General features: G+C 46.6%; 1 protein-coding gene across 1 annotated transcript in view; it reads left to right on the forward strand.

Annotated features, from left to right (window-relative positions):
* Nucleotides 1-25281, forward strand: part of KRCC1 (lysine rich coiled-coil 1) — a 64417-nt gene that overhangs the window by 13167 nt on the left and 25969 nt on the right. The window contains exons 2-6 of the mRNA XM_075346705.1: nucleotides 17814-17920; nucleotides 19521-19622; nucleotides 21213-21396; nucleotides 23416-23673; nucleotides 24685-24778. Coding sequence (XP_075202820.1) covers nucleotides 17814-17920; nucleotides 19521-19622; nucleotides 21213-21396; nucleotides 23416-23673; nucleotides 24685-24778 — 745 coding nt within the window. The remainder of the gene's footprint in view (nucleotides 1-17813; nucleotides 17921-19520; nucleotides 19623-21212; nucleotides 21397-23415; nucleotides 23674-24684; nucleotides 24779-25281) is intronic.

Below are 25281 nucleotides of genomic sequence, written 5' to 3' on the forward strand. Positions count from 1 at the left end.
TATGGAGCAGAAACAGCATTGCTTTGGACACGCCTGGGTACCGCAGCTTGGCTCCTATTCACTTGAGTAGAAACTTATCCGCAGTACCCAGCAGTGGCTACTAAACGGTGAACGGAGCCGTGCTTTTTAGGCACATGGTTCACATCCCACTGTGGTGCTGAGGTTCAGACTCTACAGTCCCTGACAAGTTCTGTCGCTTATCCATGTTATGTAACTAAAAGCTTATAACCTGACTTTAAATTCATCCATTGGTTTTATAAATTACTCTTTTTGAAAGCTGAAACCCTCCCAAATTTGGTTTAGGTTATGAAAATAAAGTTGCTGTAAAGCTGAAATATTGATCATTTAATGAACACAGAAAGGTCAGATTTTGGCAAGACAAAAGTTTTGTCACCCACAGAAAGTAATGTGAAATTCAAGCAAGTAATTAACTTCTAATGCAAAGATATGCTGCATAACATTGGTGAATGAAGTTGTGGTGCTATTAGAGCCATATTTAATATTTTGTGTGACTTCCATGAGCTTGAAGGACTGCATCCATGCGGTTTAACAATGATTCATACAATTTATTGATGAAGTCATCAGGAATAGCAGAGAATGCATCTTACATGCCTCCCAGAGTTCATATAGACTCTTTGGTTTTGTCATCCAAGCTTCCTCTTTCATCCTACCCCAAACATGCTCAATGATGTTCATGTCTGGTGACTGGGCTGGCCAGTCCTTGATCTTCTTTGCCAGGAGGAACTTTGTTGTAGAGATGGATGTATGAGATGGAGCAGAATCCTGCTGCAGAATTTGATCCCTTTAAGGCTATGTGCGCACGTTGCGTATTAGCATGCAGTTACGCTGCGATCTGCACCGCAGAGTAACTGCATGCGTCCTGTGTCCCCAGCATAATCTATGAAGATTATGCAGGAGACGTGCGCACGTGGCGTATTAGAGCGCAGCGCTTCGGCTGCTGCCCGAAACGCGCGTTCTAAGAAGTGATGTCACTTATTCCGTGCGCTCTGCATGCATCCCCCGCTCTGTCTATGGGAGGGGCTGCACTCAGAGCTCATGAAATCGGCTTTTTTTTTCCATTACGGACTCTTTCTGCAGCGATATGAAGCGCACGTGTGCTGTTCAAATCGCTGCAGAAATTTCTGCAGGGACAGAATGCAACGTGCGCACATAGCCTTACAGCCTTACACCACTGCTCAAAATTACTGTTATTGTGAACAGTTAATCAGGTTGAAAATGAAATGATCTCTAAAAGGCATACAGTTAAAGATGACACATTTCCTTTAAATTTTAGGTAAGAACAAAAAAAAAAATTAAGCTTTAACATTTTAAAAACTACAAAAATGAAAATGGACCAATGCAAAAATTTGAACACCCTTGGAGATTTGTGTGCTCAGATAACTTTGACTATCATTTCAGACCTTAATTAGCCTGTTAGGTTTGTGGCTTGTTCATTATCATAGTTAGGAAAGGGCAGGTGATGCAAATTTCACAGCTTTATAAAAACCCAGCTTCCTCTAACCTTGTGCAAATAAAACAGCCATGGGTTTTTCAAAGCAGCTGCCTAGCACTCTGAAAATCAAAATGGTGAAGGCCCACAAAGCAGAAGAAAGCTAGAAGAAAATAGCAAAGCGTTTTCAAGTTTGCCCTTTCCTCAGTTCGAACAGTAATTCAGAAATGGCACTTACAGAAACAATGGAGGTCAGGATAAGCTCTGGAAAACCAAGCAAAATTTCTGTGAGGGCTGCCCGTAGGATTGCTAGAGAGGCAAATCAGAACCTTCACTTCACTGCAAAGGTCCTTCAGGAAGATTTAGCCGACTCTGGAGTTGTGGTACATTGTTCTACAGAAAAATGGCCTTCATGGAAGAGTCATCTGAAGAAAACCTCTCCTGCGTCCTAACCATAAAATTTAGCATCAGAAGTATGCAAAATAACATCTAAAAAAGACATGTATTTTGAAAACAAGTCGTGTTAACTGTTGAGGTTAAAATAGAACTCCTTGGCCACAATGATCAAACCAAATGTTTGGGGAAAAAAGGAGACAGAATGTCATGATAAGAACATCTCGCCAACCATTAAGCATGGCGGTGGATTAATCATGCTTTGGGTTGTGTTCTATCCAATGGCACTGGGAACTTTTCACGGGTAGAGGGAAGAATGGATTCAATTAAAGTTTAACAAATTCTTCAAGCAAACATAACACCATCTGTAAAAAAGCTGAAGTTGAAAAGAGGATGACTTCTACAAACGGATAAGGATCCTAAACACAATTCAAAATCCACATTAGCCTATGTCAAAAGGTACAAGCTGAAGGTTTTACAATGGCCCTCACAGTCCCCTGATCTGAACATCATTGAAAATCTGTGGCTAGACCGCAAAAGAGCAGTGCATGCAAGAGGACCCAGGAATCTTACAGAACAAGAAGACTTTTCCAATGAAGAAAGTATGACAATCCCTCAAACAAGGATTGAAAGACTGTTGGCTGGCTACAAGAAACATTTACAAGCTTTGATACTTGCCAAAGGGGGTGCTGCAGGGTACTAACCATGCAGGGTACCCAATATTTTGCATTGGACAACTTTATTTTTTGTTGTGAATTTAAAAATGTAAAAGATATATATATATATATATATATAGATATATATATATATATATAGATATATATATATATATATCTATATATATATATATATATATATATCTATATATATATATATATATCTATATATATATTTTGTCTAAAATGCAGAGGATATGTGTTATCCTTAACTTTATGGCTTTTACAGATAATTTCATCTTCAACTTGCTTAGTTGTTCAAAATATCAGTAAACTTGACCAGGGGTGCTCAAACTTTTGCATGCCACTGTATGATTGGGAATGTAAGAGGTAGCTAATACTTCTTGATATTTTAGGCTATTGATATTGCCTTCTACCTTGCAAATGTTTCGCACCCCCCATACTGAATGTAACCCCAGACCATGATCTTTCCACCACCAAACTTAACTGTTTCTGGGTGTATTTTGGATCCATACGGGCTCCAGTAGGTCTCCTGCAGTATTTGCGGCGGCTGTGGTGTAATTCAACTGAAGATTCATCAGTGAAGTCCACCTTCTGCCACTTTTCCAGCGTCCATCTGTTTAGCAGGCTGTGGGACCTGGCAAATGCCACACGTTTTTTTAATTACCTTTTGTTTAGTGCTGGCTTCTGGGCACTGATTCAACCATGGAGGCCATTTCGAGACAGAATCCTACAAACTGCTCTAGTTGACACAGGGACTTGAGGTGACCAGGCCTGTTGGAGCTCTGCTGCAGTGGAAGAGGGGCTGGCTTTGGATTTTCTAACCGACAAACGTTCCTCCTGAGCAGTTGTCTTGCGGGATCTGCCGGACCTGGGCTTGTCAAAAACATCTCCAGTCTCTTCAAATCTTTTTTTAATTCTTTGTACTTTACGCTGAGACACATTAGAGGTGCAGCCACCTCTGCAGTAGATCTGGTCTTCAGCCTCTTGATAATCAAGGCTTTGGTCGCAGGGTGGACTTTTGGCATGTTGTCAGAGGTCAAGTTGCAAGTTCAAGTGAAGGTCTGGGGTGCTGGGTTTCTTTTTATGCACATCCACTAATTAACCGATCATTTAGTGAGCACAGGTGAGGATGTAAACTAGGATTGGGTGCATTATATGACAAGGCGACAAAACTTTCGTCTTTCCAAAATCTGACCTTTCTGTGTTCATTAAAAGATCAATATTTCAGCTTTGCAGCAACTTTATTTTCATAACATAAACCAAATTTGGGAGGGTTTCAGCTTTCAAAAGAGTAATTTATAAAACCAATGGATGAATTTAAAGTCAGGTTATAAGCTTTTATTTACATAACAAGGATAAGCGACAGAACTTCTGTCAGGGACTGTGCTGAACTGATCTTGATGACCTATCCTAACTATATCCTAGGTATCTGATGCAAAAGGTTCCCATGCACAGTGTCTGGCCAGAGAATGTTTCCATACTCCTGATGCCACCACCGTGTATACACATTGCCTGTGCAAGAGCGTTCCCCAGAAGCCCATCTTCCAACAAATATGCACTAGTATGTGATTACGTTAATGCACAATGCTCTAGTACAGTTAATATACCCAGTAAAGGTGTCATTATAGCTTAAAGAGATGGGGTCTGACGGCTCATTTAGGAGACAGCCCTCCTGACCCTATGATATGCACACTTTCTGGCGAGTATACACGTGTTTCTAATAGAAAGGGGAATAAGTCCCTGCCAGACTCCTCTGGCAGCAGCTCATCTCCCATTAGAACAAAGTGATTGGATATTAATACAATCCCAAAACAGATAGTCCGGCATTTTTTCTTTCTAATACAGGATATACTGGGACCAAACCGGTGTCCGTGTTGCTCATATTTCAAGACATACAAGTTCAGATAAACACAAATTCACGCAAATTCCAAAAAAGTAGCACTCACCAACAATTAAGTAATTTTTTTGGAGATGCTCAAATTAAAACAATGCGGCACATCAGTCGTTTACTGACTGACCGTCAGAGCGGGCGGGAGGCAGAATGCAACGTTTTTTGTCGCTGCAAAAAAACGGACCCGTCTTGATTCCGACATCATCCGTTAGGAGGCATATAATGTATGTGTATGGTGCAGGATTCCGTCCCGTTCTACTGAACATGCCCAGTATGTCCAAATGTAGCTTTGAAATCATCTGACTTAATTCCTGGTCTCTCTCTCTGTCTCTCTTTTTCTCGCCCCGAAACAGTCGCTCTCTCTCGTCCTCGAACTGTCTCTCTCATATCCTGGAACACACTCTCTCTCTCGTCCCGAAACTTTCTCTCTCTCTCGTCCCAAAACTGTCTCTCTCTTGTCCTGAAACTGTCTCTCTCTATTGTCCTGAAACTCTCTTGTCCTGAAACTCTCTCGTCCCGAAACTGTCTCTCTCTCTCTCTCGTCCCGAAACTGTCTCTCTCTCTCGTCCCGAAACTCTCTCTCTCTCTTGTCCCGAAACTGTCTCTCTTGTCCCGAAGCTGTCTCTCTCTCTCGTCCCGAAACTGTCTCTCTCTCTCTCGTCCCGAAACTGTCTCTCTCTCTCTCGTCCCGAAACTGTCTCTCTCTCTCGTCCCGAAACTGTCTCTCTCTTGTCCCGAAACTGTCTCTCTCTCTTGTCCCGAAACTGTCTCTCTCTCTCGTCCCGAAACTGTCTCTCTCTCTCGTCCCGAAACTGTCTCTCTCTCTCGTCCCAAAACTGTCTCTCTCTTGTCCTGAAACTGTCTCTCTCTATTGTCCTGAAACTCTCTTGTCCTGAAACTCTCTCGTCCCGAAACTGTCTCTCTCTCTCTCTCGTCCCGAAACTGTCTCTCTCTCTCGTCCCGAAACTCTCTCTCTCTCTTGTCCCGAAACTGTCTCTCTTGTCCCGAAGCTGTCTCTCTCTCTCGTCCCGAAACTGTCTCTCTCTCTCTCGTCCCGAAACTGTCTCTCTCTCTCGTCCCGAAACTGTCTCTCTCTCTCGTCCCGAAACTGTCTCTCTCTTGTCCCGAAACTGTCTCTCTCTCTTGTCCCGAAACTGTCTCTCTCTCTTGTCCCGAAACTGTCTCTCTCTCTCGTCCCGAAACTGTCTCTCTCTCTCGTCCTGAAACTGTCTCTCTCTCTCGTCCCGAAACTGTCTCTCTCTCTCTCGTCCCGAAACTGTCTCTCTCTCTCGTCCCGAAACTGTCTCTCTCTCGTCCCGAAACTGTCTCTCTCTCTCGTCCCGAAACTGTCTCTCTCTCTCGTCCCGAAACTGTCTCTCTCTCTCGTCCCGAAACTGTCTCTCTCTCTCGTCCCGAAACTGTCTCTCTCTCTCTCGTCCCGAAACTGTCTCTCTCTCTCTCGTCCCGAAACTGTCTCTCTCTCTCTCGTCCCGAAACTGTCTCTCTCTCTCTCGTCCCGAAACTGTCTCTCTCTCTCTCGTCCCGAAACTGTCTCTCTCTCTCTCTCGTCCCGAAACTGTCTCTCTCTCTCTCGTCCCGAAACTGTCTCTCTCTCTCTCGTCCCGAAACTGTCTCTCTCTCTCGTCCCGAAACTGTCTCTCTCTCTCTCGTCCCGAAACTGTCTCTCTCTCTCTCGTCCCGAAACTGTCTCTCTTGTCCCGAAACTGTCTCTCTCTCTCTCTCGTCCCGAAACTGTCTCTCTCTCTCGTCCCGAAACTGTCTCTCTCTCTCGTCCCGAAACTGTCTCTCTCTCTCGTCCCGAAACTGTCTCTCTCTCTCGTCCCGAAACTGTCTCTCTCTCTCGTCCCGAAACTGTCTCTCTCTCTTGTCCCGAAACTGTCTCTCTCTCTCGTCCCGAAACTGTCTCTCTCTCTCGTCCCGAAACTGTCTCTCTCTCTCGTCCCGAAACTGTCTCTCTCTCTCGTCCCGAAACTGTCTCTCTCTCTCGTCCCGAAACTGTCTCTCTCTCTCGTCCCGAAACTGTCTCTCTCTCTCGTCCCGAAACTGTCTCTCTCTCTCGTCCCGAAACTGTCTCTCTCGTCCCGAAACTGTCTCTCTCTCTCTCGTCCCGAAACTGTCTCTCTCTCTCGTCCCGAAACTGTCTCTCTCTCTCTCGTCCCGAAACTGTCTCTCTCTCTCTCGTCCCGAAACTGTCTCTCTCTCGTCCCGAAACTGTCTCTCTCTCGTCCCGAAACTGTCTCTCTCTCGTCCCGAAACTGTCTCTCTCTCGTCCCGAAACTGTCTCTCTCTCTCGTCCCGAAACTGTCTCTCTCTCTCGTCCCGAAACTGTCTCTCTCTCGTCCCGAAACTGTCTCTCTCTCTCGTCCCGAAACTGTCTCTCTCTCTCGTCCCGAAACTGTCTCTCTCTCGTCCCGAAACTGTCTCTCTCTCTCGTCCCGAAACTGTCTCTCTCTCTCGTCCCGAAACTGTCTCTCTCTCTCGTCCCGAAACTGTCTCTCTCTCTCGTCCCGAAACTGTCTCTCTCTCTCGTCCCGAAACTGTCTCTCTCTCTCGTCCCGAAACTGTCTCTCTCTCTCGTCCCGAAACTGTCTCTCTCTCTCGTCCCGAAACTGTCTCTCTCTCTCTCTCGTCCCGAAACTGTCTCTCTCTCTCTCTCGTCCCGAAACTGTCTCTCTCTCTCTCGTCCCGAAACTGTCTCTCTCTCTCTCGTCCCGAAACTGTCTCTCTCTCTCTCTCTCGTCCCGAAACTGTCTCTCTCTCTATCGTCCCGAAACTGTCTCTCTCTCGTCCCGAAACTCTCTCTCTCTCGTCCCGAAACTGTCTCTCTCTCTCTCGTCCCGAAACTGTCTCTCTCTCTCTCGTCCCGAAACTGTCTCTCTCTCTCTCGTCCCGAAACTGTCTCTCTCTCTCTCTCGTCCCGAAACTGTCTCTCTCTCGTCCCGAAACTGTCTCTCTCTCTCTCTCGTCCCGAAACTGTCTCTCTCTCGTCCCGAAACTCTCTCTCGTCCCGAAACTGTCTCTCTCTCTCGTCCCGAAACTGTCTCTCTCTCTCTCTCGTCCCGAAACTGTCTCTCTCTCTCTCGTCCCGAAACTGTCTCTCTCGTCCCGAAACTGTCTCTCTCTCTCTCTCTCGTCCCGAAACTGTCTCTCTCTCTCGTCCCGAAACTCTCTCTCTCTCTCGTCCCGAAACTGTCTCTCTCTCTCTCGTCCCGAAACTGTCTCTCTCTCTCTCGTCCCGAAACTGTCTCTCTCTCTCTCGTCCCGAAACTGTCTCTCTCTCTCTCGTCCCGAAACTGTCTCTCTCTCTCTCGTCCCGAAACTGTCTCTCTCTCTCTCGTCCCGAAACTGTCTCTCTCTCTCTCGTCCCGAAACTGTCTCTCTCTCTCTCGTCCCGAAACTGTCTCTCTCTCTCGTCCCGAAACTGTCTCTCTCTCTCGTCCCGAAACTGTCTCTCTCTCTCGTCCCGAAACTGTCTCTCTCTCTCGTCCCGAAACTGTCTCTCTCTCTCGTCCCGAAACTGTCTCTCTCTCGTCCCGAAACTGTCTCTCTCTCTCTCTCGTCCCGAAACTGTCTCTCTCTCTCTCTCGTCCCGAAACTGTCTCTCTCTCTCTCGTCCCGAAACTGTCTCTCTCTCTCTCGTCCCGAAACTGTCTCTCTCTCTCTCTCTCGTCCCGAAACTGTCTCTCTCTCTATCGTCCCGAAACTGTCTCTCTCTCGTCCCGAAACTCTCTCTCTCTCGTCCCGAAACTGTCTCTCTCTCTCTCGTCCCGAAACTGTCTCTCTCTCTCTCGTCCCGAAACTGTCTCTCTCTCTCTCGTCCCGAAACTGTCTCTCTCTCTCTCTCGTCCCGAAACTGTCTCTCTCTCTCTCGTCCCGAAACTGTCTCTCTCTCTCTCGTCCCGAAACTGTCTCTCTCTCTCTCGTCCCGAAACTGTCTCTCTCTCTCTCGTCCCGAAACTGTCTCTCTCTCTCTCGTCCCGAAACTGTCTCTCTCTCTCTCGTCCCGAAACTGTCTCTCTCTCTCTCGTCCCGAAACTGTCTCTCTCTCTCTCGTCCCGAAACTGTCTCTCTCTCTCTCTCGTCCCGAAACTGTCTCTCTCTCTCTCTCGTCCCGAAACTGTCTCTCTCTCTCTCTCGTCCCGAAACTGTCTCTCTCTCTCGTCCCGAAACTGTCTCTCTCTCTCTCTCGTCCCGAAACTGTCTCTCTCTCTCTCGTCCCGAAACTGTCTCTCTCTCTCGTCCCGAAACTGTCTCTCTCTCTCTCTCTCGTCCCGAAACTGTCTCTCTCTCTCTCTCTCTCGTCCCGAAACTGTCTCTCTCTCTCTCGTCCCGAAACTGTCTCTCTCTCTCGTCCCGAAACTGTCTCTCTCTCTCTCTCTCTCGTCCCGAAACTGTCTCTCTCTCGTCCCGAAACTGTCTCTCTCTCTCGTCCCGAAACTGTCTCTCTCTCGTCCCGAAACTGTCTCTCTCTCTTGTCCCGAAACTGTCTCTCTCTCTCTCTTGTCCCGAAACTGTCTCTCTCTCTCTCTTGTCCCGAAACTGTCTCTCTCTCTCTCTCGTCCCGAAACTGTCTCTCTCTCTCGTCCCGAAACTGTCTCTCTCTCTCGTCCCGCAACTGTCTCTCTCTCTCGTCCCGAAACTGTCTCTCTCTCGTCCCGAAACTGTCTCTCTCTCTCTCTCGTCCCGAAACTGTCTCTCTCTCTCTCTCGTCCCGAAACTGTCTCTCTCTCTCTCTTGTCCCGAAACTGTCTCTCTCTCTCGTCCCGAAACTGTCTCTCTCTCTCGTCCCGAAACTGTCTCTCTCTCTCGTCCCGAAACTGTCTCTCTCTCTCGTCCCGAAACTGTCTCTCTCTCTCGTCCCGAAACTGTCTCTCTCTCTCGTCCCGAAACTGTCTCTCTCTCTCGTCCCGAAACTGTCTCTCTCTCGTCCCGAAACTGTCTCTCTCTCTCTCTCGTCCCGAAACTGTCTCTCTCTCTCGTCCCGAAACTGTCTCTCTCTCTCGTCCCGAAACTGTCTCTCTCTCTCGTCCCGAAACTGTCTCTCTCGTCCCGAAACTGTCTCTCTCTCTCGTCCCGAAACTGTCTCTCTCTCGTCCCGAAACTGTCTCTCTCTCTCTCTCGTCCCGAAACTGTCTCTCTCTCGTCCCGAAACTGTCTCTCTCGTCCCGAAACTGTCTCTCTCTCTCGTCCCGAAACTGTCTCTCTCTCTCTCTCGTCCCGAAACTGTCTCTCTCTCTCTCGTCCCGAAACTGTCTCTCTCGTCCCGAAACTGTCTCTCTCTCTCTCTCTCGTCCCGAAACTGTCTCTCTCTCTCGTCCCGAAACTCTCTCTCTCTCTCGTCCCGAAACTGTCTCTCTCTCTCTCGTCCCGAAACTGTCTCTCTCTCTCTCGTCCCGAAACTGTCTCTCTCTCTCTCGTCCCGAAACTGTCTCTCTCTCTCTCGTCCCGAAACTGTCTCTCTCTCTCTCGTCCCGAAACTGTCTCTCTCTCTCTCGTCCCGAAACTGTCTCTCTCTCTCTCGTCCCGAAACTGTCTCTCTCTCTCTCTCGTCCCGAAACTGTCTCTCTCTCTCTCGTCCCGAAACTGTCTCTCTCTCTCGTCCCGAAACTGTCTCTCTCTCTCTCTCGTCCCGAAACTGTCTCTTTCTCTCTCGTCCCGAAACTGTCTCTCTCTCGTCCCGAAACTGTCTCTTTCTCTCTCGTCCCGAAACTGTCTCTCTCTCTCTCGTCCCGAAACTGTCTCTCTCTCTCTCGTCCCGAAACTGTCTCTCTCTCTCTCGTCCCGAAACGGTCTCTCTCTCTCTCGTCCCGAAACGGTCTCTCTCTCTCTCGTCCCGAAACGGTCTCTCTCTCTCTCGTCCCGAAACGGTCTCTCTCTCTCTCGTCCCGAAACGGTCTCTCTCTCTCTCTCGTCCCGAAACGGTCTCTCTCTCTCTCTCGTCCCGAAACTGTCTCTCTCTCTCTCGTCCCGAAACTGTCTCTCTCTCTCTCGTCCCGAAACTGTCTCTCTCTCTCTCGTCCCGAAACTGTCTCTCTCTCTCTCGTCCCGAAACTGTCTCTCTCTCTCTCGTCCCGAAACTGTCTCTCTCTCTCTCGTCCCGAAACTGTCTCTCTCTCTCGTCCCGAAACTGTCTCTCTCTCTCTCTCGTCCCGAAACTGTCTCTCTCTCTCTCTCGTCCCGAAACTGTCTCTCTCTCTCTCTCTCGTCCCGAAACTGTCTCTCTCTCTCTCTCTCGTCCCGAAACTGTCTCTCTCTCTCTCTCGTCCCGAAACTGTCTCTCTCTCTCTCGTCCCGAAACTGTCTCTCTCTCTCTCGTCCCGAAACTGTCTCTCTCTCTCTCGTCCCGAAACTGTCTCTCTCTCTCTCTCTCGTCCCGAAACTGTCTCTCTCTCTCTCTCTCGTCCCGAAACTGTCTCTCTCTCTCTCGTCCCGAAACTGTCTCTCTCTCTCTCTCTCGTCCCGAAACTGTCTCTCTCTCTCTCTCGTCCCGAAACTGTCTCTCTCTCTCTCGTCCCGAAACTGTCTCTCTCTCTCTCGTCCCGAAACTGTCTCTCTCTCTCTCGTCCCGAAACTGTCTCTCTCTCTCTCTCTCGTCCCGAAACTGTCTCTCTCTCTCTCTCTCGTCCCGAAACTGTCTCTCTCTCTCTCTCTCGTCCCGAAACTGTCTCTCTCTCTCTCTCTCGTCCCGAAACTGTCTCTCTCTCTCTCTCTCTCGTCCCGAAACTCTCTCTCTCTCTCTCTCGTCCCGAAACTGTCTCTCTCTCTCTCTCGTCCCGAAACTGTCTCTCTCTCTCTCTCTCGTCCCGAAACTCTCTCTCTCTCTCGTCCCGAAACTGTCTCTCTCTCTCTCTCGTCCCGAAACTGTCTCTCTCTCTCTCTCGTCCCGAAACTGTCTCTCTCTCTCTCTCGTCCCGAAACTGTCTCTCTCTCGTCCCGAAACTGTCTTTCTCTCTCTATCGAACTGTTCGACTGCTGTTTTTATACTAAAATCATTTCACCAATGGAATCCGCTTTTTCATGACAATCCATTCCATTTCCTGTCACCCGTTGTACAACGCATCACTGCCATGCGTCAAGCAACGCAGGTGACTGATGCTAAACAACGGCAGTGTGAACATAGCCTAAGCCAAACTGAATATAATCCAAGGCCCCTTACTTTATCACAAAAACTGGGAAAACTTTATTGACTCGAGTATAAGCCTAGGATTATAAGATGCACCCCAAATTTAGAGAAGGAAAATTAAAATTATTTTTAATAGACTGTCTTATAATCCTAGTATTTGATAATAGCTCATCGGGGTGGTGATGGTGGTAGAGCTGCTCAGGAGACGCCAGCGGTTGACACCATAGACTTCAGGAAAACGGTTGCCGAAGCAGCGCATGCGCAGATTGAGATCTCGGAAAGCTGTCTATCATGTCAGCCGCCGGCGGGCTCAATGGAGAGCACAGCCCAGCAAGTTTAACGGGGCCCGATGCCTGCCGAGCCACAGTATTGCAGACCTTGCGTTTGTGACCCCACCGCACCGACCCGGTAAGTTTTACCCCTCAAAAAAGAAAAAAAGTGTGTCTTATAATGCAGAAGTGGGACCCTCACTCAAGTATAAGCCTAGGCGGGCTTTTTCAGCATAAAACAATGTTCTGAAAAAGTCAGCTTATACACGAATAAATACAGTACATAAGAAAGAATTATGCCAACCTCTCCACTGATAAGGATTCATCAAGACCCCATTATCAAAAAAAAATGTGGGTATTATTGGTGGGATCTGCTTCTACTATACAGTTATGTCATATGCATATCCAGTGGAGATGCCATACATTTCCATAGGATTGCCCTTTAAGGCAGTGGAGAACATTGTGACTTACCACTTAACGATCCTTTTATTACCACCCTCTGTTAATTGTATCTGTACCCCCAAGCTATTTACATGGGTATGTAGCTCTTTCACAAGTCCAGTAATTCCTTTATATGGCCAGTCTGCTCCTCCGTCACTGAGAAATCAGCGTTAGAATTGATGGATCTGAAGCCTCAGTCACTGCAGCTCTATTCCTCACCTACGATCACCTCATCCTGCTTGACTCATGGCCCCTTTTCCTGAAGTCATATAACAGGTTGTCAATCACGCAGGAGGAGGCGTCACTGGGTGGAGACTAGAGCTGGAGTGACGGAGACTTCAGCTCTACCATAGCTCTTCAGCCTCATTTACATATCAAGTCAAACGCTGATTTCTCAGTGATTGAGGAACGGATTGTCCATGTTCCCAGCCCACTGGACCTCATCAGAACTGTCTAATAGAAAAACTTCTTTATGAGGTCAATATCAAATTCCCCAATTTTATCGGACCCCGGTACGTATTGCGTGGCCACTGGAGGCCTCCTGCCTGCTAACATTTGTGGTTCCTGTTTGGAATAGACCACTGTGGCACGATATCGTATTTGCGTCATGCCACGACTAGTCTGGCTAATCTAAAGAGCTGTAAATATCGGTGGGTAAGGGGCGCTGACTTGGTCTCTGGACCAGGACCCTTCTTATTAATTCACTCAACTTGCAAATGACTAATTAAAAATTATCAGGATGTTGCAGAATTTTCGCGCAATGGTACTCCAGTACTTAGGGGAGTACAAGGTGTCTAATTCTTTTATGTGATATTTTAAAGATAGTCGAAAGGACTAGAGTTGAGCAAAAAGTTATTCAGGACACAGGTCCATTGGCCTCGTCCGTAGTCCAGTGGCTATGTCGGAGCCTCTTCTGATTAGTAGGCCTCGTATGTCGTCATGAGTGTGGTCCTTTGTGCTACCAGTTTTTATCTCATGGTGCGATCTGTCAAATAGCCTGTGTATGTTGCTGTTCTTGCTTAGATGCACCGTATTTCGGGGGGAGCATAGTCTGGGATATATGGCACTGGTCACGTTTTTTGTAGACTGCAATTCTACACGCATTGGGTAAGAGAGAAGATGTCTCTAAAAGATCGGAGAGTTGCCCGTGCATGGCTCTTTTGATGTGGCGGACCACCGTGTCATGTAATGCACAGGTCTCAGATGACTATTTCATAAAGACTGGAGGACAGCCCATGCATGGCTCGTGTGGCGGGTTACCATGTCATGTAACGCACATGTCTCAGATGACTGGTTCTAAAAGACCGGAGAGTTGCCCGTGCATGGCTCTTGTGATGTGACAGGCCACCATGTGATGTAACGCACAAGTCTCAGAAAACTGGTTCTAAAAGACCAGAGAATTGCCCGTGCATGGCTCGTGTGGCGGGTTACCATGCCATGTAACGCACAGGTCTCATATAACTGGTTCAAAAGACCAGAGGATTGCTCGGGCATGGCTCTTATAACGTGGTGGGCAACCATGTCATGTAACGCACAGGTCTCAGCTGACTGGTTCTAAAAGACCGGAGGATTGCCCCATGCATGGCTCTTATAACGTGGTGGGCCACCATGCCATGTAACTGTCACAGGTGACAGAAAGTCATGTGGTTTCTGGCAATAGAAGGTCACAGCGTTTGGCTGCTCAAAATGCTCCCTGACTTTCTATTGTTCCTGCTGTCAGTATTCATTGCTTTCCTGCTGGGTTTTAATCTCTTCCCCTTTAGGACCCAATGGAACTCTCCTTCCATCCAGCTGCTGATTATCAGTGTTACCCTTGTGCTTAAATGCTCCCATCTTCCCTGGACTGGTGCTTGTGATATTATTCAGTTCATTCAAGCTCTGGTTGCAAGCAGGCGGCTTGTACTCCTCTGTGGTATTGTTGTTGAAACTCTGCTGAACTTCTACCGGAGTCATCTGTAGAGAAGTAGATCATGCATTTTCCCCCGGTGTTTCCTCCTTGTGTCTTCTCTAGTGATTAGTGGGGTTGATGAAGAGCTCAGCCTATCCGTTCCCCATTTAGGGCCCAGCACTAGGGATATCTAGGGTTAGGTATCCAGCTTGGAGCGTAGGTGCGTAGGGTGGTGAGGGATCGAAGGGACCAGTAGTAGGTTTGGTCAGGGGTCACCATCTGCCTAGACACAGGGTTTCTCTTCCCTTTCACCGTTTGGTTGGTACTTCCCCGTACCTAGTGTGACAGTAATGCACAGGTCTCAGATGACTGGTTCTAAAATGCCGGAGGATTGCCCATACTCTTGTGTTGTAGCAGGCTACCGTGCCATGTAACGCATAGTTCTCAGATGACTATCAGACATTATGTGCACGTAGTTGTAGCGCAGCTCATCTCCAGGCTCGTGCCGGCATGAAATACAATCTCTTCACAGTCTATCGTACCTGGGGAACCGGGAACCTCTCGTGGGAGCAGACTGCAAACATAAAAAGGCTACAGCAGCTGTGTACAGATGGCACCTGAGACTGCGGATAACCCCCGCCTGCCTCGTACATCGTGCAGAGCTGTAATCTGTGTGTCTCTATGGAGGACACACAATAAAACCTTCATTGCTGCCTTATTTTAGAAAATAATTAAAATTAAAAAAAAAAAAGTTCCTCTTCCAACACTCGTATGACATCTTTTTTGAAACCCTAAACCGCGCTGTTCCTCTGATATTCCTCCTGAAATTGTAAAGATGAACTGACAACTGGGCGTTGCCTTTGTCAAGAGGGAGTGTCCCTACGCAGTCCAACAACGTGAGTACTGATTGGTCAGAAAATGCAAGGCATTCACCCCTACACACCAAGGGAAATAATGACACTTAATTGTCAGCTTTATACTTTACCAAGCGTTCTTACAATTTTGTCCCAGTACTGTTAGATACTTGGCAATATTTCTATACCAGACATTTCGTCCGTTCATTCATTTTTAGTCTCCCTGATTTGGAGTCTGTAGCCTGATCCACATTTCAGATTTTTCTCTTGTGGGAGCGTCTCTCCCAGTAATACAGGCTGGAAGTGATCTCTGTGTGTATCCAGGGTGCTGATGTCTTTACAGCACAGCTTCTATCCTGCTCGTATTTCCTATGCATGTGTTTTCCTCCATTTCTACAGCTGTATACTTTCCCTCTCCAGACTGTAGAAATCGGAGTACTGCCCCATTCCTGCTGCGATTTCTAAAGCCATGTGCACACTGAGCTTTTTTGAGGCTGACAAAATTGAGTGTGGAAACTGCTTCATACACTCCTTTTTTTTTTTTTGTTTTTTTTTTTTTGTTTTGTTTTGTTCCAATACACACATAGGAAATAAACATGTGTATAACAAAGTGTAATAGCAATAATTTTCTGGGATAAATATCATATTTTTCGGGTTATAAGACGCACTTTTACTTCCAAAACTTTGAGTGGATAATGATGGATGGGTCTTATAATCCGAATGTAGCTTACTGGGGGATGGTGCAGAATGGTCACCAGGAGGCAGGGGCGATGCTGCGGGGGTGCTGTGCTGGTGCTCGCTGCGGGCGGTGAGGCAGGGGCCATCCTGAAAAGGACCAAATCTTAAGAACTTCCCCCACACAGCTTGCATGACTTCATTGTTTTCCTTCCGCTTTGGATTGGCTCCTTCGTGGGGAGGTGGGACAGGGCCAAGACTATTCCAAAACTCGAAATTGATCAAATCTGGCGGTATTTAATACACCAATCCCTGACTAGGTAGAAATTTTGGCGCAGCTCCCCGATGTGCATTCCACTTACTAGAGGCACCAGATTCATTAAGTGACGTGTTCCTCTTAATAAATCCAGCGCAGTGTATGCCAGTTTGGATCATTCGGTTCCTTTAGCTCCTATTTTCAGTTGTCCCTGAGCTGGTGGGTGGAGACTGTCTGCTATGATGTCTCCCATACACAGCACACACAGAGACGTGAGGGATTCCTGCTCTCCTGTCTATATGAAGCACACGATCAGAAGCCGCATGGAGGATCCTATAAAGCAATGCTGAGGTGGCCCCTTTACCTCCTATTTTTAGTTGTGGGTGGAGAATATCTGCTATGATGTCTCCCATACACAGCACACACAAAGACATGAGGGATTCCTGCTCTCCTGTCTATAAAAAGCACATTATCAGAAGCCGCATGGAGGATCCTATAAAGCAATGCTGAGGCGGCCCCTTTAACTCCTATTTTCAGTCGTCTCTGAGCTGGTGGGTGGAGAATATCTGCTATGATGTCTCCCATAGACAGCACACACAGAAATGTGAGGGATTCCTGCTCTCCTGTCTATATGAAGCACACGATCAGAAGCCGCATGGAGGATCCTATAAAGCGCAATACTGAGGTGGCCCCTTTAACTCCTATTTTCAGTCGTCTTTGAGCTGGTGGGTGGAGACTCTATGATGCCTCCCATAGACAGCGCACACAGAAATGTGAGGGATTCCTGCTCTCCTGTCTATATGAAGCACATGATCAGAAGCCACATGGAGGATCCTATAACGCAATGCTGAGGTGGCCCCTTTAACTCCTATTTTCAGTCGTCTCTGAGCTGGTGGGTGGAGAATATCTGCTATGATGTCTCCCATACACAGCACACACAAAGACGTGAGGGGTTCCCGCTCTCGTGTCTATATGAAACACATGATCAGAAGCCGAAGGGAGGATCTTATAAAGCAATACTGAGGTGGCCCCTTTACCTCCTATTTTCAGTCGTCTCTGAGCTGGTGGGTGGAGAATATCTGCTATGATGTCTCCCATACACAGCACACACAAAGACGTGAGGGGTTCCCGCTCTTGTGTCTATATGAAACACATGATCAGAAGCCGAAGGGAGGATCTTATAAAGCAATACTGAGGTGGCCCCTTTACCCCTATTTTTAGTAGTCTCCACCCACCAGCTCAGAGACAATCTGCTATGATGTCTCCCATACACAGCACACACAAAGACGTGAGGGATTCCTGCTCTCCTGTCTATATGAAGCAGCATGGAGGACACTAAACAGCAGTACTGAGGTGTAAAGCTGAGATATAACCCTTACTAGAAAGATGCAGCACTGTCTGAGTCTCTGCTTTTGACCCTCGCTACAGCCACAGCTCCATAGTCTTATATGACCAACATGTAACCTGCTCCCTCAGTAGGATAAGATCAATCTGATCTCTCAAGGATTTTAGCTGGGTTTTAGAGAGTACGAGGAGTTCAGAGCGGAGGAAAAGAAGTGGCTCATAAGTGGAGAAAGAAGTGGACTTCTCTGAGACATATCGCGGTTTAGTGACAGTGATAATTTGAGGCCTTGATCACACAATGCAGCTTCTTTGTGCAGACATAAATTCCAAAGCGGCATAAATATTGTCCAAGCTTATGTTTTTTGTCTTGGTTTTCAGGGTGCAGCGCATTGTGGGAACTCACATTACCTGTATGGAAATCTGCATAGACGTGATACATACATGAGTGGGTGGGGGAATATTGTTATTTTGTGATTTTTACGATACTTTGGTAATTTACTAATATATTTTTTTTATTCTTTTTCACAGAAATAGAACTGGATGAAAAAACTAAAAAGGAGCTCTTCACAGACACCTTCTGCCGGGTGTGTGGGGCGGTCTTACAGTTTGAAGCCCACAGGAACGCACATTACGTGGTACGGCCGCTATATCTGATGCTTCTGCAGATAAATGGCTTTCTGGGTGGTTTTTCATTCTATAACAATAAATCAAGCTCGCCACATTGGTATCAGCTCTATATTATAATGCATACCGAACAGTCGGCACAGCTGGCTTCCCCACCCCCTTCTCACAATAGTCACAGCAGTCCTCCACCCTGCTTACCCTCTAGTCACAGCAGTCCTCCACCCTGCTTACCCTCTAGTCACAGCAGTCCTCCACCCTGCTTACCCTCTAGTCACAGCAGTCCTCCACCCTACTTTCCTTGTATGCACAGCAGTCCTCCCTCCACAGACTTTACCAGTAGCCACAGCAGTTTTCCAGCCCACTTTCTCTGTAGTCACAGCAGTCCTCCACCCCACTTTCCCTGTAGTCACAGCAGTCTTCTATCCCACTTTACGAGTAATCTCAGCAGTCCTCGATCCTACTTTATTAGTAGCCACAGCAGTCCTCCATCCCGTTTTACCAGTAGTCACAGCAGTCCTCCACCCCACTTTTCCAGTAGTCACAGCAGTCCTCCACCCTACTTTACCAATAGTCACAGCAGTCCTCCACCCTACTTTACCAGTAGTCACAGCAGTCCTCCACCCCAGTTTACCAGTAGTCACAGCAGTCCTCCACTCTAGTTTACCAGTAGTCACCGCAGTCCTCCACCCTAGTTTACCAGTAGTCACAGCAGTCCTCCACCCTAGTTTACCAGTAGTCACAGCAGTCCTCCACCCTAGTTTACCAGTAGTCACAGCAGTCCTCCACCCTAGTTTACCAGTAGTCACAGCAGTCCTCCACCCTAGTTTACCAGTAGTCACAGCAGTCCTCCACCCTAGTTTACCAGTAGTCACAGCAGTCCTCCACCCCAGTTTACCAGTAGTCACAGCAGTCCTCCACCCCAGTTTACCAGTAGTCACAGCAGTCCTCCACCCTAGTTTACCAGTAGTCACAGCAGTCCTCCACCCTAGTTTACCAGTAGTCACAGCAGTCCTCCACCCTAGTTTACCAGTAGTCACAGCAGTCCTCCACCCTAGTTTACCAGTAGTCACAGCAGTCCTCCACCCCAGTTTACCAGTAGTCACAGCAGTCCTCCACCCCAGTTTACCAGTAGTCACAGCAGTCCTCCACCCCACTTTGCGCCCTTTATGAAAATCTAGTACTTTTTAGTCAAAGAGGTGTGATTTTTTTAAATTCTTTCCTGATTGATATCTTCTTGAGGATCACGCCCTCTTGGCTATCAATACTAGGTTTACATACAGCGCATAAAAAAGGAAGGGGGAGGCCATATTGGAGGAACGTAGAGGAACAGTAAAAAGTAAGAACAATGCCAGATTCACGCAAACATTGAGCAGAGCTCAGCAGCACAGCCCCGCTCACTGCATAGTCCCTGCTCCTGGGGACTTCAACTCACCCCCTATTCACTTCACTAGGAACTGAGCTTCACCACTGACTGATGAGGGGGCAGGTGTTGGACCCCCACCTATCTGATATAAGTATATAGCAAGTCTGGAAAACCCCTTTAACATGGGACTGAAATCTCATTTATTCCCTTCTGGATGTGCATAATATGATGCCTTCCCTCCTCTGCAGGGTAAAAGGCACGCTCAAAAAGTGCGCCTGTATTTCCTGAAACAGGAGCTGGACGAACTGACCTATAAGAAGAAACACAAAGTGGATCATGTGGAGTTTCATGTGAGTTTTTTTTTCTTTCAGGCCTTTTGATAACTTAGAGAATTCACTTTTTGTATACACATTTATATGTATAAATACATGTGTGGTCAATATAAAGGACTGGCACATGACTTATTTCTTCCAAAGACAGTACTAAGGACCAGGGGGCACTCACTGCGAGTGGAAGAAAAGCGATTCTGACAGCTAAATAGGAAAGGGTTCTTTACAGTTAGAGCAGTCACACTGTGGAATGCCCTACCACAAGAGGTAGTAATGGCAGATACTATAACAGCTTTTATATCAGGGCTGGATGATTTCCTCACTACACACAACATTGTTGTTTATAAGTGACTTAGGGACAAAATATATAATTGGTGGAGGAAGGGGGAACTAGATGGACCTGGACGGGGTGAGAAAAACCAGCAGGAGCCGTGACTGGAGTCCTCTGAATTAAAGCTCAGGTCCTGGTCTGCGGCGTGACCCGTGGCTGGAGTCATCTGAATGTAATGCAGGTGCTTCAGAGTCCTCAATATTCGTGAGCTGCAAAGCAATGCAGGAGCTTTTCTTCATGGTAGAACTCCCCTACTAATCATATGTGCTAGATTATGTGCTCTTTAAATAGACAAGATGATCATTTACTCACCCCTGCCCCTAACTGTGGCATGAATTTGTTCATGCAAACAATGAGAGTCCCTGCAGTTAGACTGCAACCTATCTACGAGGATAAGTGATAAATATGAGAATCTAGTGAATTCTATATCCAGTGCACAGCGGCCATGTTTGTTTTTATCATTGGTACCTTGGTCATGTTTTCTCCTTTTGTGTGTATATTTATATAATAGTATATAGTATACCGGTAGTTATTTAGTGTATATATATATATATATATATATATATATATATATATAAAATATAAATATACTAAATAATGCATATTTTTATATAATTTATTCTATAAAATATAAATATACTAAATAATGTATATATAGATATATATATATATATATATATATATATATATATATATATATTATAATATTATTTAGTATATTTATATTTTATATAATAAATATATATATATATATATATATATATATATATATATATATATATATATATATATATATATATACTATATATATATATATACTATATTTTTTTTTTTACAGCAGAACTGTCACCAGTTTCCACAATTCAACTGCATCTAATATTAAATAGATCATTCACACTTGATGAAGCTGGTGTACTTGCAGTAAAAAATTTAGGTCAGAACTGCTGTATTCAGAGCTGCATTCATAAAATGCTATTTGGAATTGTCAGGCAGAAAGACCTTTTAAAATGTATCCACCAGCCTCATCAGGACTAAAGGGTGCTTTACACGCTGCGACATTGTTAGCGATCTCGTTAGCGACGTGACACGCCAGATCGCACAAATCGTATCTGCGATCTGGTGTGTCACATCGCTAACGAGATCGCTAGCAATGTCGCAGCGTGTAAAGCACCCTTAAGAGATCGGTATAATAACGTATGGAGCTTGTAGAACGGGATCCGGTGACCTATCCGCCGGAATGATAGTAACGGCACTGTTATGATCCTGTTATGTCCTTTTAGGTGGAAAAAGACTCCTCTCAGGACAAGAACAAGTTCTGCAGCCTGTGCAACATGGTGTTCAGCTCTCCAGTCGTTGCCCAGTCGCATTACATAGGGAAGATTCATGCCAAGAAGCTGAAGCAGGTGAACGGGGAATCCAATGAATTGTGTACGGGCTCCGAGGAGAACGCCCTGGCAGAAACAGGTGAGGAGATGAAGGCGGCACGGTCATCTGCCAAGGAAAAATCTCCCAGGGGGGACAAGCATGTGACCGCAAGATGTACAGCCGCACTGCGGACAGTGAGTGGCCTAACCTCTGTGAGACTGGCCCTTTATTACCGTACAGGACCCATTGCTTGTGTGTGTGTGTGTATATATATGTGTGTGTGTGTGTATATGTGTGTGTGTGTATATATGTATGTGTGTATATATATATATATATATATATATATATATATATATATATATATATAACATACCGTATTTTCCGGATTATAAGACGTACTTTTTTACCCCCAGAACTGAGAGTAAAATGGGGGTGCGTCTTTTATTCTGGATATGGCTTACCGGGGTGGCGGTGGTGGCGCAGGGTCGGCGATATTGAGGGCACAAAGAAGGGTATGTGACCGCAGTGAAGCAGGTCAGGAGGGTCAGTGGACGGAGGGTCGGCGATACTGTGGGCTCATGGGGTGTCGCGGCGGGCACCATTGATCTGCCTGCAAGCTGCTTTGAATCGTCGGCGGTTGACGCAATGGACTTTAAGAAAATGGTCGCGGAGGCCAATCTGCGTGTGCGTCGTCTCCACAGCCATTTTCTTGAATGCCATCGCGTCAACTGCCGGCAATTCAGTGGAGCCCGCAGCGCGCCGGTAGATCAATGGCGCCTGCCGCAACGAGCCCACAGTATCACCGACCCTTCGTTCCCTGAGTCTGCAGCATCGCTGACCCTGCCTCCTGTGACCCTCCTGAGCTGCTCTACCACCGCCGTGCCCCCCTGGCGAGCTAATATAAGACACACTAGGATTATAAGACGGACAGTCATTTTACAAATAAAAATTATTTTTCCCTATTTTCCTCCTCCAAATTTGGGGTGCGCCTTATAATCCAGTGCATTTTATAAAACGAAAAATGCTGTAAAAACAATCTTTCATGTTTCTGGCAACAGCTGCACCGATCAGAGCCAACTTTTGATGTAGTTTTCCGGTTTTATGTAGGCAAGGGTTAACCATTAACAAATTCATGACCATTGTTCAGATCTATTAATGTTTACACCCGGAAACATAAAATCGGCGCAGACTTCACGCAGCCGGGAATTTACTACAATATAGTCCAGTCTAAGATATCTCTTATGAACTAAACAGCCTCTACTTCATTTTTCCTGTACTAATAAATTGTAGCAGGATAAAGTAGATTTGAGAAAAATAATTTACAAGACCCCCAGTCCAGTGGCCATGTTGGTAATCCATGGCCGCCGGACCAGAGCCTTCTACTAATTGCCAGCATCTCAGGCCCTACTATAATTATTTGGCCATCGTAACACCTACTTGATCAGAAAAGGCAGCAGGGATGCCATTGCTTTGGATGTGGTGAACAGGGTCTACCGACGTGGGCGCCGGGGCAGGACCTACCGACGTGGGCGCCGGGGCAGGGCCTACCGACGGGGGCGCCGGGGCAGGGCCTACCGACGTGGGCGCCGGGGCAGGGCCTACCGACGTGGGCGCCGGGTCAGGGCCTTCCGACGTGGGCGCCGGGTCAGGGCCTTCCGACGTGGGCGCCAGGGCAGGGCCTACCGACGTGGGCGCCGGGTCAGGGCCTACCGACGTGGGCGCCGGGTCAGGGCCTACCGACGCGGAAACTGGAGGGCATTCTCAAGGCCACAGTTTGGACCCACCGATAAGACGATTATATCTGGAGGTTGTCCAATAGTATAAAAAAATGGAATCGGAAAGAAAGTGGAAAACTTAAATCCCACTTCACTTCAGTTCTTATTCTCGTAGGGGAAGACCTGCCACTGACCCCAATGGCTGCTTAGTCCACAAATTAGACCCAGACAGAAGCTTAAAGGGAATTTTTTTGTTGGGGAGTGTGATAACTTTGTGATGTGGGTATTTTTATGTTAGAAGTAATCCCGGATACAATGCTGGTGCAGTCCTGGTTGTGGGGGTCTTGTGTGTGCGGCTGTGGTGCCATATGTTGTCTCAGCTGTTGCTCTTTCCCGTTTGCAGCTGTCGACGAGTCCAATCCCTCATTGTCTCCTGCGGGAGAGAAATTTAACCAGCAGGACGCGAGCGCAGATCCTTCCTGCGGGGACAACGCCATTGACCTGAGTGACCCGAACAAGTACTGCAAGCTGTGTTGTGCCTCCTTCAACAAGCCGCTGGTGGCCCAACAGCACTACAACGGCAAAAAGCATGCCCGCAACGAATCACGCCAGAGGATGATGGAAGAGATGGGCGAGACTGGGGTCCCTATGGACTCTGGGGGTAAGAACAAATGACGCACGGGTAGTGCACCACAACTGAGTCGTCTTACTCTATACAGAGAATGACCCAAACACCGAGCCACGGGGGACGGAGACGCAGGTGGTTTTGGGTCATCCAGTCGTCTGTGGTGGAAATAAAGCATCACATGCTGTGAAATGGGAGGTCTGTAAGACGCCAGACCCTCTTAGAGAGCCAGACAATACTGATACTGTGTTATATATAGTGCGGCACCCCTTTGTTCTGCACGAGGTGTTACACATAGTTACATAGGATGAAAAAAGCCCCCGGTCCATCTAGTTCCCCCTTCCTCCACCAGTTCTACATTTGGTCACTAAATCATTTATAACCTACAATGTTGTGTGTAGTGAGGAAATCATCCAGCCCTGATATAAAAGCTGTTATAGTATCTGCCATTACTACCTCTTGTGGTCGGCATTCCACAGTCTGACTGCTCTAACTGTAAAGATCTCTTTCCTGTTTAGGTGCCAAAATATCTCTGTTCTACACGAGCGGTTACACCTTGTATCCGATTAAGCTGGAGTCTTACTTTGTATCTGTCCCATGGCTCCAAATATCCACTTGAGGGTTTTTAAGGGGGATAACGGGAAATTAGATATAAATAAAGCCTACCATTACTTGGACACAATACCATTATACTGTAGGATGCTGTGCAATGCTGAATACCCCCATGATGGATGATCGGTGTGCGAGCGGTTGTTCATCAGTATGTTGCATCTCTGCATGTTCACACGTTGCTTTTTTTGCTGCTTTTTTTTTTTTTCTGCAGCAAAATCTGCTTTTTTGGCAGTAAAAAAAAAAATTTGCTTCCAGAACATGCAAAAAAAAAACCCAACATGTGAACAAAGTTTTATCCTGGAGTCTGTCTGCATGCTGCCATACATTGGTATAACGCTAAATTGTGGATAACTGGAAATATTACCTCCTGTAGAGTTAAGAAATGCCAACATGTTTCTTAAGGAACTGAAATCCTTTGCTCTTTCTCACCGACAGGCGAAGGAATATTTGTGTGTCCGATCTGCAGCATTACCCTCACCTCCATAGAGATGTACCAGTCCCACATGCAAGGAAACAAGCACCAAATCAAGTAGGTAGTAGCCTCCAGGCGTCACCTCCTGATAAGACTCCATGGATAAGATTTATATATTTTTTTTTGTCCTTTTTTTCCATGTCTCTATACTATGCAGCTCACCTTCTCCCCTTCCTGCGCAGTCACCCCTGCACAGATGACAGAGCATGCCTGGAACCTTCCCCATAGAAGTCAATTAGTTATTTTCAGACTTTGTGACACAATCAGATTAGAAAAACTAATGTGTTCTGTTGTTTGGTTTTATTATCTAAGTGATGGGATAATATAATATTTATATTAATATTTATTCATTTATATAGCACTATTAATTCCACAGCGCTTTACATACAATGGTAACTGTCACAGGGTCCTTTTCCTATATCACACAATCAACAGAGCGAGATGGCTGTACAATCCAAAGAGCATTTATTCCATGCAATACAGAATGTCCATCAAATAATCCACAAAACAGAGGGTAAAATTAATCCAGTAACACAAATATAGTCCGGTAAGCGATAAAT

Source organism: Anomaloglossus baeobatrachus, chromosome 1 (assembly GCF_048569485.1).
Source record: "Anomaloglossus baeobatrachus isolate aAnoBae1 chromosome 1, aAnoBae1.hap1, whole genome shotgun sequence".
NCBI classification, from domain to species: domain Eukaryota; kingdom Metazoa; phylum Chordata; class Amphibia; order Anura; family Aromobatidae; genus Anomaloglossus; species Anomaloglossus baeobatrachus.